Below are 17,481 nucleotides of genomic sequence, written 5' to 3'. Positions count from 1 at the left end.
CTGTGCCATTATTTGCCTGTTTGTGGCCCGCCAGAATAAATGTAAAATACAACCTTAACCACCAGCCTTGATGAAATCAGTATGAACCAAATGACCAGTGTTATTTTTTTTACATTTCAGTCATTTAGCAGACGCTCTTATCCAGAGCAACTTACAGTTAGCGAGTGCATACATTTTTCATACTGGCCCCCCGTGGGAATCGAACCCACAACCCTGGCGTTGCAAGCGCTATGCTCTACCAACTGAGCTACAGGAGGCCTGGATTTGATTACAGTTATTGCCCTATGTTCCCATATTGACATAAAAAGGACTTTATGAATTGAACGTGTTCCCCAGAGCATCCTTAGAACCTACAGTGGGATTACAGTTTGCACACATCGGCAAAAGAAAGCAGTAGGGCTGTATATATTGACAACTTAATAGCCTTAGGATTCATGATTACAGTTATTTCCCAATGTCTTCACATACATTGACATAACAAGTGTATGTGTGCGTGTTGTATATTGACCCTGTGTTCCAAACTGTCCCTCCAGGACCTAGCACCACCTGTACGGAGGACTCCTGCTACAATCAGGGCGTGTGTCTCCAGCAGTGGGAGGGCTTCTCCTGCGACTGCACCATGACGTCCTATGGAGGCTCCTTCTGTAGCGACCGTGAGTACACGTACAATCTCTCGCCGACGTCACCGTGCTGGGTTTTATGTATGTTGTGTGAAGGTTGTGTATGTTGTGTGAAGGTTGTGTTGTGTAGGGCTTATGGTGGATTGGTTGGCTTGGTTGCATAGATGTAGGTGACTTTCAAAGGTGTAATATTTAGTGTTTGTTTTGTAGTCTATTTTAAGTCTATATTTGCTAACTCTTTAGCGCCTCCCTAGTGGGCACATGGAGAGATTTACACTTGTTTGTATGAGAGTGAGTTGACATTCTATCAATATCCCCAACAGGCTAAATTAATCTACAACAGGGACAGAGAGACAAGGTCCAAGGTTAATAGAGCAGTGGGCCTACTTCTTTGTTAGCTTGTTAAGGAGTTAAGCTCAGATCCATAATCAATTGACCTCCCCCTCCCTTCAAACCCCCTTTGAACACTCCATATTATCTTGCCTATGATAAGTTTGAGGGTAGAAAAATTTGCCTAGCTGAGGGAGTTGTTTTTGTTGTCAATGGTGTTTGTTAGAGAGACAATGATTGGCTATGACAGTCAGGTGCTGATTAGGACCAGGATGTAGCAGTGTGTTCGCTCCAGGAAGAGAGAGATGAAGAGAGGAGGACGATAACGTCTGCCTGTGAACGACAGCCGTGGTGAGATAAACAGAGATCCCATCCCTCGCTCCTTGAAAGATAAGAGGGTGAGAGAGGGGAGGAGGGGGGAGAGGCACGCCGATGCCTTTGCTCTCCTAGCTCAGAGACCGTGGGGGTATTAGTGAGTTTAATATCCTGATTTCTTTAAAGATTGGAGAGATAGGCGTGTGTGGCGCTGAGCCAGCATGAGGCCTCGCACTACTTGCTCGAAACACCCAGAAGCGGTCAAGGAGGCTAGTGAGCGTGTGTGTGTGTGTGTGTGTAGAGAGAGAGGGAGATAGTGATCCCTCCAGCAGCCAGCCCTAGGTCTCTTCACATTTACAAACAACCAAAATATATCCCAGAGATCAAGCTCATTCTATAGCAATGGCTACCACATGACAAAGCACCCAGTAAAACATTGTTTCAAGTCTATTCGCCAACCCCCTAACCAAGAGAATATCGACGTTGACATTAGCTTGTCTAATCGTATCCTCTAAAGTGCAGAGCTGAGATGGTTAAAGCAGTGACTGAGGAGTGAGGACTAACACTGAGGGAGTCATTTAGTTCTGGTTAAACCAGTTGTACTGACAATGTCTAATGGAAGACTTCCATCAATCAATGGTTTCCAACTGACACAGCACACAGTCACTAGACCACTTGACCTAGCTAATAACCTCCCCATTCCTTTGTTTGCTGTGACGGAACATTCTAAAAAATAATTAAGTACAATACTTGTTTTTCAAGGGCAAAAGTGGTGTTATTTTTCATCAAATTTGATTGGCTCAATTGACTGTATTTTTCAGGAATGCTCACACCCATTCGTTAAACTGAGCGTATTATTGGCTGCTGGCTAGGTCTCACCTCTCCTCTCACTTTAAATAAGGTTGAATATTTGCATGCTCGGCTGGTTATCACTGTTGTATTCCTGTCTGTGTTTCCTCCGTAGCCCCACAATTATCGTCTCTTCATTCTAAAAAGCCGAAGAGTCTTCCTTTACTGCCATCTTTGAGAAGAGGCAAAGTAATCATCCTTTCACTTGAACATACCTGTTCTCAGTGATGTTCCAACCTTGTTACAATGTTTTGAAGACTATCCTTCAGCTATCTTGGCTTATATAACATTGTTTTGAAGACTGAATGTGTCACTTTTCAAGGAATTTTCCTTCAAGCATCTCCACCAATACAAGGTAGGAGTGTGTACACGTCAAGCCACTGATGTTCTCCAGCTCTTTGTGCCTATACCATTGTGAATTCCAAAATAGTAATGGTTAGAAGTGTATAGTAACTGCTTTGAAGATGTGTTCGGTTTACAATGGACTCTTAATAGGGCATGATTCTTCTCCTGCATTTACTTTACATTCCTTATCTCATTGTATGTGTCCACAAATAACTTGCTAGCCATTGGTTTGAAAAGAAAAGCTTTTTCACTGATAACATGTGTTATGCTTTTCAAAGAAGTAGGTGTTGAACATTTGAATAGCTTTTAGGGCATCTAAGGTTACTTGATGATTACTTTAAACACACACACACACACAACATTCACCCAGGCACCCTCAGCAGTCTTTAACATCCCATCTGAAGTTATTTTATTTCCTTGTCGTACAGGTGATTTTAAAGTTGGACACCGGCAGTTCCTTTGCTCAAACGGTGCGTTTGTTTTCAACGCTTTGAAGCTGGTATATGTTTAGTATACTGCAGAGTGTGTGTGGTCCCCGGTGGTGCGTTTTTGGTGCATTAAGGGCCAGTCTGGGGCGTATTCTGCTGCAGCTGTGCAGGTGGATTCTCTGTATCCATCCCATTCATCTGAGAGAACAGACGTGTCTGATCTGAAGGCAGCTAGGTTGAAATGTACCTGATAATAAAATGCATCTCACAAGCACAGCTACACACGTGACTGCACTCTTGATCACATGCACACCATCAGTCAAAGACTAGCAATAATGTTATCTAACCCTTCCACACAGTTGCGTACTGAGACATACAGGCACACACTCACGTGCACACACACACACACACACACACACACATCGACCCCCACTGCCCCCTTTCCAAACACCCACCCACACACATCCCCTTACCGCCCCTCAAAAGAGATATGAAAATCAATTTAATTTCCCTCAAAGAGGAATAAAGAATTTGAATAGGAAAGGCAGGCCATTTTCACTGCAGCCGGAGTCTTAAATTAACATAATGATTCTCCCTAGCCTGCTCCCTGTGCTCTTTGTGGCCGTCCAGACCCCCTTGTTGGCTGTAAAGAGGAGCGAGGCCTGAACTGTGGGAGCCAGTGTGTGTGTAACTGTGTGTGTGTGTGTGTAAGATCCCCGCCCGGCGCACTCTATCACTTCAGCCAGATGGCTGCAGAGGAGATGAGCCTCGCTCAATTTGAAAGGGGTGGGCAAGAGCCCCCCCCCCCCCCCCCCCCCCCCCCCCCACACACACACACACACACTGGTTGGTAGAGAGGCAGATGCACAGCGAGATAATGTTCATTTGTTTCCGACTCCTTACTTTGGGCAGGAGAGGCTTATTTTCTAAATGATCTTCAAATTTCAAGAGTGCACTCAATTAAAATCCTACGCTAGCCTGGATGTCAAAAAGCATTGTTGCTCCACTCACTGTTTATGAATACATATGAGGCATATGAATGTTTCCTGCAAAACTGCCGGGAGAGACTGCTGTTGTAAGGAGTTTACCACACAATATTTGACAGTGATGGTTATAATTTTATGATCTATGATTTTTATTAGGATCCCCATTAGCCGGTGCCAATGACGACAGCTAGTCTTCCTGGGGTCCGATGATGATATTTCCCTTAAACCCCTATAAATGCCACAGAAACACAACGTCTGGACAAAAACAACACACCTTTTAATGTCCTCATTAGTCGAATCATCATCTTAATTGCCTGATAAATGCATGTTAAGGCCAAAGCCATTACTGGCATGGGCATGTGTCAGCATGTGTCACAATCTATCTGGAGCAGAGGAGGCTGGTGGGAGGAGCTATAGGAGGACAGGCTCATTGTAATGGCTGGAATGAAACAAATGGAATAGAGTCCAACACATTGTTTCCATGTGTTTGATGTGTTTGGTACCATTCCATTTATTCCATTCCAGCCATTATAATGAGCCTGTCCTCCTATAGCTCCTCCCACCAGCCTCCTCTGATCCGGAGGTAGGTCTCTTTGAAGATTCACACATCTTCGTTCCCTAAGGGACATAATAGAGTGACGCATGGAGGCGGTGGGCGATAAAGTCCCCAGGTTATCTGTTTTAAGGGCTGTTCTGAGGCCTGTTGTTTAGGCTCATAATCTCCTCCAGTACTTCTATAATGTACTGGAGATGTGGGATTTCCGGGCTTTCGTCACACACACTTCTGTGTACCTTTCCCCAGTCTCTCCTAGTATTAGCCATTCTCCTCACAGACTCATATTTTACTTTTACACTCATGAAGTGCTCTGCTCGTTTGAGTCCGACTACAGAGTCAAGCAGTTTTGGGGTAAAGGCAACTTGGAAAGTATTTTGGGTAATTATATTTAAATAAAAAGATGGGTATACATTTTCCTATTCTATTTAAGTTATATGAGAGGAAACACACATAAAAATCCAATACCTGGATAAAAGATAAACATGTTTTCCACCACACTAAATCTTATCAGACTGGAGACCTCCTGCTCTCTCTCTCCAGTTTTCCTCTTGTATCTATATGAAATATTTATGAGAGCTTTCTTAAAGACAACAGAAGACCAGTGGAGACCACCAACAGAGATGAATTCACTACTAGCTTCTGGAGGTTGCACCAAAGATACAGAACAGCCTGTTTGCTTCCTCTCGTCCATTTTAGGGTTGAATATTTTCCCGGTATTTTACAAATGTTCCATCCCAAGAATAAATCACTTTTCTCCCGGGTAACCCAGTATTTCACACCAAAACCGGAAGTGTCATTCAAAAGCATTATAAAGCATATAATTATGTCTGGACTTGATTGGCTCTTTGATCAGCATGAAAATTAAAACCTGATGCTACCTGAGCCTGATGAGCCATATAGTAAATACATTTTATGAGCCCTACATTAACAACAATTAATTGTGCCATTATCTAATGCATACTGTATATGATATAGGCAACTGCACATTACGCAAGACAGAAAAACATAAAAGCCCATAGATGTACTGTAGCTAGCTATATGCTCTCTTGGGTAAATAAATGAAACTAGCTCCAGTAGGCTAATATTTTTGAATGTGAACTGTATTACTGTACTGTATTGTATTATACTGTATTATATGGACAGGAATTACGCACATCGTTCAAACCATGGTAAAGCAGAAGAGAACATGCGATTCTGGTGCAGCACATGTGGCCTACAAAGTTACAAGTATAGGCTAGCGAATTTGATTTAACTTTGGAAATATAATAGGGACTATTTGTATAATTAGTAGGCTGACGCATACAGTTGAAGTCGGAAGTTTACATACACCTTAGCCAAATACATTTAAACTCAGTTTTTTCACAATTCCTGACATTTAATCCTAGTAAAAATTCCCTGTCTTAGGTCATTTAAAATCACCACATTATTTTAAGAATGTGAAATGTCAGAATAATAGTAGATAGAGAGAATGATTTATTTAAGCTTTTATTTCTTTCATCACATTCCCAGTGGGTCAGAAGTTTACATACACTCAATTAGTATTTGGTAACATTGCCTTTAAATTGTTTAACTTGGGTCAAATGTTTCAGGTAGTCTTCCACAAGCTTCCCAAAATAAGTTGGGTGAATTTTGGCCCATTTCTCCTGACAGAGCTGGTGTAAATGAGTCAGGTTTGTAGGCCTCCTTGCTCACACACGCTTTTTCAGTTCTGCCCACACATTTTCTATAGGATTGAGGTCAGGGCTTTGTGATGGCCACTCCAATACCTTGACTTTGTTGTCCTTAAGCCATTTTTCCACAACTTTGGAAGTATGCTTGGGGTCATTGTCCATTTGGAAGACCCATTTGCGACCAAGGTTTAACTTCCTGACTGATGTCTTGAGAATGTTGCTTCAATATATCCACATAATTTTCCTTCCTCATGATGCCATCTATTTTGTGAAGTGCACCAGTCCCTCCTGCAGCAAAGCACCCCCACAGCATGATGCTGCCAACCCCATGCTTCACAGTTGGGATGGTGTTCTTAAGCTTGCAAGCTGCCGCCTTTTTCCTCCAAACATAACGATGGTCATTATGGCCAAACAGTTCTATTTTTGTTTCTTCAGACCAGAGGACATTTCTCCAAAAAGTATGATCTTTGTCCCCATGTGCAGTTGCAAACCGTAGTCTGGCTTTTTCATGGCGGTTTTGGAGCAGTGGCTTCTTCCTTGCTGAGCGGCCTTTCAGGTTATGTCGATATAGGACTCGTTTTACTGTGGATATGGATACTTTTGTACCTGTTTCCTCCAGCATCTTCACAAGGTCCTTTGCTGTTGTTCTGGGATTGATTTGCATTTTCGCACCAAAGTACGTTCATCTCTAGGAGACAGAATGTGTCTCCTTCCTGAGCGGTATGGCGGCTGTGTGGTCCCGTGGTGTTTATACTTACGTACTATTGTTTGTACAGATGAACGTGGTACCTTCAGGCGTTTGGAAATTGCTCCCAAGGATGAACTTGTGGAGGTCTACCATTTTTTTCTGAGGCCTTGGCTGATTTCTTTTCATTTTCCCATGATGTCAAGCAAAGAGGCACTGAGTTTGAAGGTAGGCCTTGAAATACATCCACAGGTATACCTCCAATTGACTCAAATGATGTCAATTAGCCTATCAGAAGCTTCTAAAGACATGACTTCATTTTCTGGAATTTTCCAAGCTGTTTAAAGGCACAGTCAACTTAGTGTATGTAAACTTCTGACCTACTGGAATTGTGATACAGTGAATTATAAGTGAAATAATCTGTCTGTAAACAATTGTTGGAAAAATTACTGCACAAAGTAGATGTCTTAACTGACTTGCCAAAACCATAGTTTGTTAACATGAAATTTGTGGAGTGGTTGAAAAACAAGTTTTAATGACTCCAACCTAAGTGTATGTAAACTTCCGACTTCAACTGTACCTTTCATAGTATTTCCCCTAATGTTATTAGCATACCTCCTCTTTCTCTCTCTATTGTTGCTTCATTCCTTCCTCGCTTTCAACAGTTCAATTAAATAGGTTTTGTTGCCTCCCGTGTGGTGCAGCAGTCTAATGCACTGCATCACAGTGTTGTGGCGTCACTACTGCCTGGGGTTCGATCCCCAGCTGTGTCCCATAGGGCGGCGCACAATTGGCCCAGCGTCGTCCGCGTTAGGGGAGGGTTTGGTAGGGGGGCTTTACTTGGCTCATCTCACTCTAGCGACTCCTGCAAGCAGAATTTCGTTGTCCTTGTCTTCATAATTCTAATGACATCCTTGAATAATATAGAATTAGATGCAGAAGGCTTTCACTTCTCTTCATAAAGATTGAATGGTTAGGGGTCTGAATAAGTAACTGCCATAGCATACCACCATCGTGTGTTTGCTTTTCATTCAAACTACCCGTGAGTTCTATTGGCTGCTGTATTTAACATTCAGCAAAAAAGAGGTTGTGTCCCTCTTCGAATAGTTTATTGGTATAATAAATGCTAAAAAAAATGATATCCAACAAGCTATTCTAGTCTAGCTTTTCCTGCATGGGACTCCAAGAGCTAAGGAGCGTTTCTTAAGGAGAGGCCAGCGGAGCACAGGTGCATGCATATTACGCAAGAGACAGAGGCTATAAGTTAGAAGCTTATTATGCATAACCAATCATTAATTAGCTAAATATAAGGCTAATACTGCATTGAATGTATTACCTGAAAGAGGTAAGCTAGGGCATCTATATACAGGGCTATATATCAATCTAGAACAGGATTCTCTATTTTGGATGCAATTGGAGTTGATGGCGAGAGAGAGACTGCGAGAGAGTGTGCGCGTGCACTGATTTAAAGCAACAATATTTTAGTGATAGGCTGTTTTAAATTCTGGAGCTGCAATTAAAACAATTATAATCTTTACAATTAAAAAACAAGGTGACCCCGAAAGCCAGATGGGAGATGGGTAAATTAGACGCGCATTCGGTCTTTGTATTACTGTAGCATAGGCTATGCTGCAGCAAATGCAGGCCTACCTGTCACAAGGAAAAAAGTTACCATGACGAGATAATACTTTAGGTCTACATGCATTGTGAACTGCGCTCCATACTGAATGGGCTGTCTGTCCCCACCCTGAGCGTTGACTCATCATGCAGAGGCCGTAGGGAAGCCATATTTAGACATTGCATATAATTTAACAGTTCCATTTCACGCCATGCTGTTCATGTAAATAATTTATTATAATTTACCGGTTTCTCGCAGTTATTTATCCTGGGAAAAGGGAGTGGTTTTGGGAGGTAAATCCCGGTAGATCTCGGTAACCGGGTTACCGCCATTCAACCCTATCAACCCTAGTCCATTTGCCGAAAAGAAAAAGAGTCCGCCGTGTACCAAGTGCTCCTTCCTTTATATAATAATATAATATGCCATTTAGCAGACGCTTTTATCCAAAGCGACTTACAGTCATGCGTGCATACATTTTTGTGGTCCCGGGGATCGAACCCACTACCTTGGCGTTACAAGCGCCGTGCTCTACCAGCTGAGCTAACTTAGTTGAGCATGAGACAAAGGCAATCCAACGGGGTCATTTGGAGATGCTTCCTGTTGGAGGTCCTCCAGTTTTTGTTCTGTAGAGGGGTGTTGTTTATGTTATCAGTGAGTTGATCTGTTTGACAGACCCGCCATGTTGAGCCGAAGAGGCCGACTCATATGGACGTCTGATATCTCTGTTGGATGAACGCGTGGGAAGGAGAGATACAACGGCAATTGGTTAACGTGCCGCTTTCACATTCCACCGCACATGTTGTGCTCGCACGCGTACGCGCGCACACACACACACTCAGTGAGCAAACTTATTCAGAGGAAGTGTCAGGTGATTGACTGGTCCATTTGTCTGTGCATAGCGTATAAGTGGAGCACTTTATATTCTACAGTAGAAGTAACTGAGTCAGACAGCACTGTTGTGGAAGTGCATGCAATGTGTGGCTTAGGTTTCAGCTTTCTGTGCGCGTGGGTGGTTGTCTGTGGTTGTGCGTGTATGTGTACGTGCATGTCTACACCATATAATTTCTAACCTGATGCTGCTATCTCTTAATTTCCTCCCACACATGTTTTTCTCCATGGTTCTCAGGTGGCGTATATGTAGCGTTTGTTAGGAATGACAAGTCTGGCCTTGTTAGTCACTGGTGTTGAGGGGATCCTTTTGTTTTCATGGATTTGATGACCCGTTGTTTTTCCACTCTCAATCCTTCAGGGATGGTATCAATAGAGAATACTTTGTGTGGTGTGTGTGTGTGTGTGTGTGCGTGTGTGTGTTCAGTTGTGTCTGTACGTGTCTGTACGTGTGTTTGCATGGTGCATTGTTTTAATGAAGCTGGCTGCTTGTGCGCCGTGCCATCTAGCATACTAAATGTGCTGCCTGTCGGTCAGCAATACCCCAGTTCTCAGACGCACTCTTCTCTCCACCTTCTTCACTCTTCCCTCCATCTCTCCCTGCCTCCATGAGGCGCTCCATCTTCCTCTCCTCAGTGAGCGTATTGTCATGGTTAGCCTGCTGGTGTAGGGAGAGTGGTGATGTAGCTTACCCTGTGACATGTATAAGCACAGCTAGAACAACGAGACAGATATTTCACTGGATGTTTAAATATGAAGCATCCGCTTGGCGTTTCCACTCAGTACCAAATATGGTAGTGAGAGGAAGCCCACTGGCGGGCAGTGCGAGAAGATGGAACGAGATGTATTTTGGCCGACATTCTGCAAATGTTCTCATCGCTGAAACATTTGATCTCAATACAGTTTTCTGTTCCCAAAACTAGAATATATTATGAACAGAGTGGACTAAGGTATGTAGACTTTACCCTTTGCAAAAGTTTTTAAAAATCGCGTTGTTTAGAAGGAGTGCAAAGGTGAATTGAGTTATTGCACACGCGCATTTCACAGAGTAGGCGTTCCCTAACGGAAATATGCCGATGATGCTAGAATGCGCCAATAGGATCTCGCTAGCTCGTGCCTATAGGCCCAGAATCAGTCCTGTCAATCAGGCAGTTTCAGTCCATGTTCTAGCTAGGCTAATAGTGTAGTCTATATATGGTCTATAGGAAAAAGATTGGTGGTAACCGCCTTTTTAACAGCCATAACTCACACATACCAGCAGCAGCATCACTCTCTCCCTCTCAGTAGTCTCTCTCTTGATCAGAGCTGATTATTGAGATGCATGCAGCATCGTGCAACGCTGACAGGAATCATTGGCTGATCATCGCTGGGTCTCATTCCCCCTCCAACTAAACTGGGACGTCTCTGAAAGTGGCCAATCTTCTCCTGAGAGGCCTGAAATGAAATAGATTCATTAGAGAGGTCAGATCTCTTGTCTCTGTCTCTGTCATTTGAAATTCGAGCCTGAACATTTGCAGCCGTACTCTGTTCAGATGAAGGTCAACGCGACCTTAACGTGGAACACATAGCCTGGACACTCGTTGGCACAAGAGAGTATAAAGAGATATTAATATTGTCTGTGTCCATTTTCCCCTTTAAAAACAGAATAGTAAACACTGAAGACATTAGTAGGCAGGGTTGTGAGTCAGAAAGCAGAAAAAGCCGCTCCCCAGAACCCCTGATCCAATAAAGACACACTTCTCACCAGAGCTGCGTAAAGGCACCTTAAAAGAATGGCTTTGCATTAGCACCATCACACCCTCTCTCTCTTTCTTTATTTCTTACTCTCTTTCTGTCCTCACTCCCCTCTTCTCTCATCTCGTTGTTGTTGTTTATATTCCCACCGCTGCCGCTGCTCATGTCTTTTCCAGTGCATTTGTTAGACAGGGCCGTCTGAGAGACGGCGCCCGCCCCGAGCAATTATCAAGCTGCTCATTAGTCGAAAAACACGGCGTGAACCGCGTGTAATTGCGTGGCTGAAGTTTTTACAGGACTGTAAAAAAAAAACAATGCAAAGCTTGTATTGGGCGAGAATCTTCTGGGACAAGAAAAATCGACAGCGAAGGGATCACTATCTGCTCCGACCCAGACACTAGGGGACTGTAGTGATGAAAGGAGAGGCGGAGAGAGAGTGGAGTGAAATGGGGTTGGAGCATACGGTAGAGAGCCAATTCTGGCCTCCCAAAATGGTAAGGAAGGAAAAGCACATTGGGTTGGAGTCACGGGCGCCGTAGGATTAGTGGTTGGTGGTGGTTGAATGGACTTTGTGGTTCTCAGGAGACAAGGTGGTGGAGTGGTAGAGAAATGGGATGCCACCACTGGCATGTCCCCTGGGAGAGTAGTGATGTCACACGCATGGCTATGATGGTGGATAATGGCTTCTTTTATGCACATATTGAAGGGTTGTTCATGGAAATAACTGCCAGCAAAGCCTGATCAAAAAGATGAGGTAAAACATTGTCTATTCCATATGTTCCAGCTGTAATCTGAATGTGGTTCAATCAACCTCTGCTGTCCATTCCATCTACCACCCCTTTTCATTTCCATGTATTACATGGTATGACTTCGAGACCCGCTCCTCCACTCGCTAGCGATATCAAAGGCATAGCATCTCACTACACAGCAAAAACGAGAAGAAGGGAGGGAAGAGAGATGGAGGAGAAGAGAGGAAAAGGGTGTAAGAAAACAGCGGGAAAGCAATTATTTCTAGGAGCACTCAGCTCACGTGTTATATTAGTCAATTGCGTTTGTTGTGGTTTGTAGATCACAGTGTCAAACCTTTGATTAGTGAGAGTGCCAGACCTGAATGGCTGTCGTGACACATTCTGTATGAATACACACGTGCCTGCACACACACAGACACACACACACACACACACAGACACACACACACACACACACACACACACACACACACACACACACACAGTCCATTCTGTGGCTAAGGATGGGGTAGACTATTTATTTCATTATGTGTGTGCTTTCTTGCCTTCAATTCTAAGATCAGGCAAGGAAACCCTCATCATTTCAACCACTCAAGGCTTCTCTAGTTCTTCAATTCCCTGCATTTTGGGCATGTTACAGGATCAGGGGCATTTGATGCTACATTTTTTTTCTTCTTCTATTTTTCATTTTTTATTTTAAACGTAAACTTTCATGTGCCTTAATTACAAACTCGTATGGGTTCGTAATTATGAATGAAATGTTAAATTACGAGTTTAGCCAAGGAGAAAGCACTGACCTATATAATGAGAAAGACATGATCCTTCCTGGCTAGCCATGATTGGCTGAGATAATGGAGTTGGACATGCCAAGAGATATTTACATTTACATTTACGTCATTTAGCAGACGCTCTTATCCAGAGCGACTTACATTATTATTATTTTTTTCATACCCCCTGTGGGAATCGAACCCACAACCCTGGCGTTGCAAACGCCATGCTCTATCAACTGAGCTACATCCCTGCCGGCCATTCCCTCCCCTACCCTGGGCCAATTGCGCGCCGCCCCATGGGTCTCCCGGTCACGGCCGGCTACGACAGAGCCTGGATTCGAACCAGGATCTCTAGTGGCACAGCTAGCACTGCGATGCAGTGCCTTAGACCACTGCGCCACTCAGGAGTCCTCAATGGTCTGTCATGTCACAGGCTTCTGTCTATAACTGTAAGTGAGGACTTTTTGGACTGTGTGTTCTTTAGGTTATGTGTTCGCTTCCATGTGCTGGTAAGGGCAATGATGACAAGACAGAGAAATACAGTCGCACAGTGTTTTGTACACTCAGTGTATACATGATACAATCTCTAATTCACTATACTATAAACAATATGCATGTAATAATAACATGGAAATAATGGCTTAATGCTATACAGGACAAAACAGCGCCATACAACGTGACTCCACTAATTAGTGTTTAAAGTGGTGCTGCCGCACGTCTTCTACAAAGCATAGCACCGTAACAGGGCTACAACTGCACAATGAACTTGAATTCCCCCTTTAATACAATTCACAATGAAATACCCATATAAAGTATACAATTGAAGGGCTTGTAAAAAGACACTGGGGGACAACACACCATGCGTATCCTAGGCTACATATCCGAAGTAGAAGTGCCTAATTAGCATTTCAGGAAGTGCATCCACTGTCATAAACACAGGAAAGATATTAAATATCTACTTGCATATCTGCAAGGGTGCACACTGGCCTTGGTGGCTAACACAAAACTACTAACTGGTGGGAAAACACAGGATGGCTGGAACTCTGTGACTTGACTTCTCTCACTTCGCTTTAAACAAGGATAAATGACATAAAGAATGATAGTAAAAAGCTTTGGAGCACCTTAAATGAAATGTTGGGGAAAAAAGGCAAACTCGGCTCCATCATTCATTGAATCAGATGGCTCATTCAACACAAAACCAACTGATATTGCCAACTACTTTAATAATTTTTTCAATGGCAAGATTAGCAAACTTAGGCATGACATGCCAGCAACAATTGCTGACACTACACATCCAAGTATATCTGACCAAATTATGAAAGACAATCATTGTAAAGTCAGCTTGCAGGCAACGGCCCACCACAAGGAGTCACTAGAGCACGATGGGACAAGTAAAGCCCCCTCCGGCCAAACCCTCCCCTAACCCGGACGACGCTGGGCCAATTGTGCGGCGCCCTATGGGACTCCCGGTCACGGCCGGTTGTGACACAGCCTGGGATCGAACCAGGGTCTGTAGTGACGCCTCAAGCACTGCGATGCAGTGCCTTAGACCGCTGAGCAACTCAGAAGGCAAATCTGTACATTTATAAAACGACATTTAGCCGTTGCTACATCAATTTTTTGACTTATACATTAATGATATGTACCTATTGATTCTTGAAAATATAACTTATAAATGCCTCATGAGCTTAGTTCAACTGTCGTACGCCATCAGAACCATCAGAACGGCAATTGTGCGCCGCCCATGTCCAACTCCATCCAGGCTCTGTCGCAGCTGGCCGCGACCGGGAGACTCATGGGCGGCGCACAATTGGCCCAGCGTCGTCCAGGGTAGGGGAGGGAATGGCCGGCAGGGATGTAGCTCAGTTGATAGAGCATGGCGTTTGCAACGCCAGGGTTGTGGGTTCGATTCCCACAGGGGGCCAGTATAAAAAAATAAAATAAAAAATGTATTCACTAACTGTAAGTCGCTCTGGATAAGAGCGTCTGCTAAATGACTAAAATGTAATGTAAATGTAGAACCCAAAATATAAGCTTGTTTTAGTCCAATGTTTGTAAACAAAATAAATGTAAACAAACACTGTAAAGCCACAAAACATAGTTACAATATACATTTCGATATCATAGCTCTGTGTATGAATTTCTCTAGCCCCCTCCCTCAGCTTTTTACCGAAACAGTGGCGGGGAGAATACGCTTTGTTTCTACTGCTGATTGATCCTTTAAACTCACATATAGGTGTTTTGTCACATTTGGGAGGTTGTCCTGATTCAAGGTTGCTTGCCACTGCATTATATTAAATAAGTAAAAATAATATGCTTAAAAAATTAGCATCTGTACAGAAAATAGCTCTTTCACTATTGTGATTAGGGTCAGAGAAATGGCATCGGTGATCAACTCGTACAACCAAAATGGCAAAAATTACTGTTGATTTCATTAATTTGCGTTTGGGAAGTGGGCTCAATTGTCAAGTATTGTTTGTAGAGCAGTAAAGGGAGAGAACCAGAACTGTTTTTTTGGGGGGGTAGATCAGCTTTAATATTGCAGATAGATTGTAACTTCCATCAATGTAATTGTCTGCATCACTTCCAATCCCCCATATGTTTTTCCCCCCACATATATATATATATATATATATATACACATACCTACACATACATATACACATACATACATATAAATACATATACAGTGGGGAAAAAAAGTATTTAGTCAGCCACCAATTGTGCATGTTCTCCCACTTAAAAAGATGAGAGAGGCCTGTAATTTTCATCATATGTACACGTCAACTATGACAGACAAATTGAGAAAAGAAATTCCAGAAAATCACATTGTAGGATTTTTTATGAATTTATTTGCAAATTATGGTGGAAAATAAGTATTTGGTCACCTACAAACAAGCAAGATTTCTGGCTCTCACAGACCTGTAACTTCTTCTTTAAGAGGCTCCTCTGTCCTCCACTCGTTACCTCTATTAATGGCACCTGTTTGAACTTGTTATCCGTATAAAAGACACCTGTCCACAACCTCAAACAGTCACACTCCAAACTCCACTATGGCCAAGACCAAAGAGCTGTCAAAGGACACCAGAAACAAAATTGTAGACCTGCACCAGGCTGGGAAGACTGAATCTGCAATAGGTAAGCAGCTTGGTTTGAAGAAATCAACTGTGGGAGCAATTATTAGGAAATGGAAGACATACAAGACCACTGATAATCTCCCTCGATCTGGGGCTCCACGCAAGAGCTCACCCCGTGGGGTCAAAATGATCACAAGAACGGTGAGCAAAAATCCCAGAACCACATGGGGGGACCTAGTGAATGACCTGGAGAGAGCTGGGACCAAAGTAACAAAGCCTACCATCAGTAACACACTACGCCGCCAGGGACTCAAATCCTGCAGTCCCCCTGCTTAAGCCAGTACATGTCCAGGCCCGTCTGAAGTTTGCTAGAGTGCCTTTGGATGATCCAGAAGAGGATTGGGAGAATGTCATATGGTCAGATGAAACCAAAATAGAACTTTTTGGTAAAAACTCAACTCGTCGTGTTTGGAGGACAAAGAATGCTGAGTTGCATCCAAAGAACACCATACCTACTGTGAAGCATGGGGGTGGAAACATCATGCTTTGGGGCTGTTTTTCTGCAAAGGGACCAGGACGACTGATCCGTGTAAAGGAAAGAATGAATGGGGCCATGTATCGTGAGATTTTGAGTGAAAACCTCCTTCCATCAGCAAGGGCATTGAAGATGAAACGTGACTGGGTCTTTCAGCATGACAATGATCCCAAACACACTGCCCGGGCAACGAAGGAGTGGCTTCGTAAGAAGCCTTTCAAGGTCCTGGAGTGGCCTAGCCAGTCTCCAGATCTCAACCCCATAGAAAATCTTTGGAGGGAGTTGAAAGTCTGTGTTGCCCAGCGACAGCCCCAAAACATCACTGCTCTAGAGGAGATCTGCATGGAGGAATGGGCCAAAATACCAGCAACAGTGTGTGAAAACCTTGTGAAGACTTACAGAAAACGTTTGACCTGTGTCATTGCCAACAAAGGGTATATAACAAAGTATTGAGAAACTTTTGTTATTGACCAAATACTTATTTTCCACCATAACTTGCAAATAAATTCATTAAAAATCCTACAATGTGATTTTCTGGATTTTTTTTCCTCATTTTGTCTGTCATAGTTGACGTGTACCTATGATGAAAATTACAGGCCTCTCTCATCTTTTTAAGTGGAGAGCTTGCACAATTGGTGGCTGACTAAATACTTTTTTTCCCCACTGTACATATCATTTAAAAAAACATATTTCCCTTTATTACTTTCCAACCCCACCACCCGTTCCCTAATTGGAGTAAACTAGTGAACAACAACGCAAAGTCAATTTTACAATAATTCTATTTTGTTTGTTTTTACTCCTGAACTTCCTCTACCCTCAACCTCTCCGATCATTTTTGCGATGTCCATCCGGTTTGCTTCTATATGCCATATCTTTCTAACTATGCTCTTTCACAAAAGCTCTCAACCTATAAACTATATACCTATAAAGCTCTCAACCTATAAAGTATTCACCCCCCTTGGCATGTTTCCTGATTTGTTGCCTTACAACCTGAAATTAAAATTGATTTTTGGGTGGTTTGTATCATTTGATTTACACAAAATGCCTACCACTTTGAAGATGCAAAATATTTTTGTGTGTGAAACAAATAAGAAATAACACAAAAAAAGAGAACTTGAGCGTGCATAACTATTCACCCCCCAAAGTCAATACTTTGTAGAGCCACCTTTTGCAGCAATTACAGCAGCAAGTATCTTGGGTTATGTCTCTATAAGCTTGGCACATCTAGCCACTGGGATTTTTGCCCATTCTTCAAGGCAAAACTGCTCCAGCTCCTTCAAGTTGGATGGGTTCCGCTGGTGTACAGCAATCTTTAAGTCATACCAC

General features: G+C 43.0%; 1 protein-coding gene across 5 annotated transcripts in view; it reads left to right on the top strand.

Annotated features, from left to right (window-relative positions):
• nrxn2b (neurexin 2b) overlaps nt 1–17,481 on the top strand; it is an 863,757-nt gene that overhangs the window by 476,019 nt on the left and 370,257 nt on the right. For all 5 annotated transcript variants that reach the window (XM_084156410.1, XM_084156411.1, XM_084156413.1 and 2 more), the window contains one exon: nt 534–653. In XM_084156410.1, the coding sequence (XP_084012536.1) occupies nt 534–653 (120 nt within the window). The remainder of the gene's footprint in view (nt 1–533; nt 654–17,481) is intronic.

This window comes from Coregonus lavaretus (genome assembly GCF_964263955.1).
Source record: "Coregonus lavaretus genome assembly, chromosome: 39".
Classification (NCBI taxonomy): Eukaryota; Metazoa; Chordata; class Actinopteri; order Salmoniformes; family Salmonidae; genus Coregonus; species Coregonus lavaretus.
The sequence above is the reverse complement of the archived record's forward strand: the minus strand, read 5'-3'. Positions and strand labels throughout refer to the sequence as shown.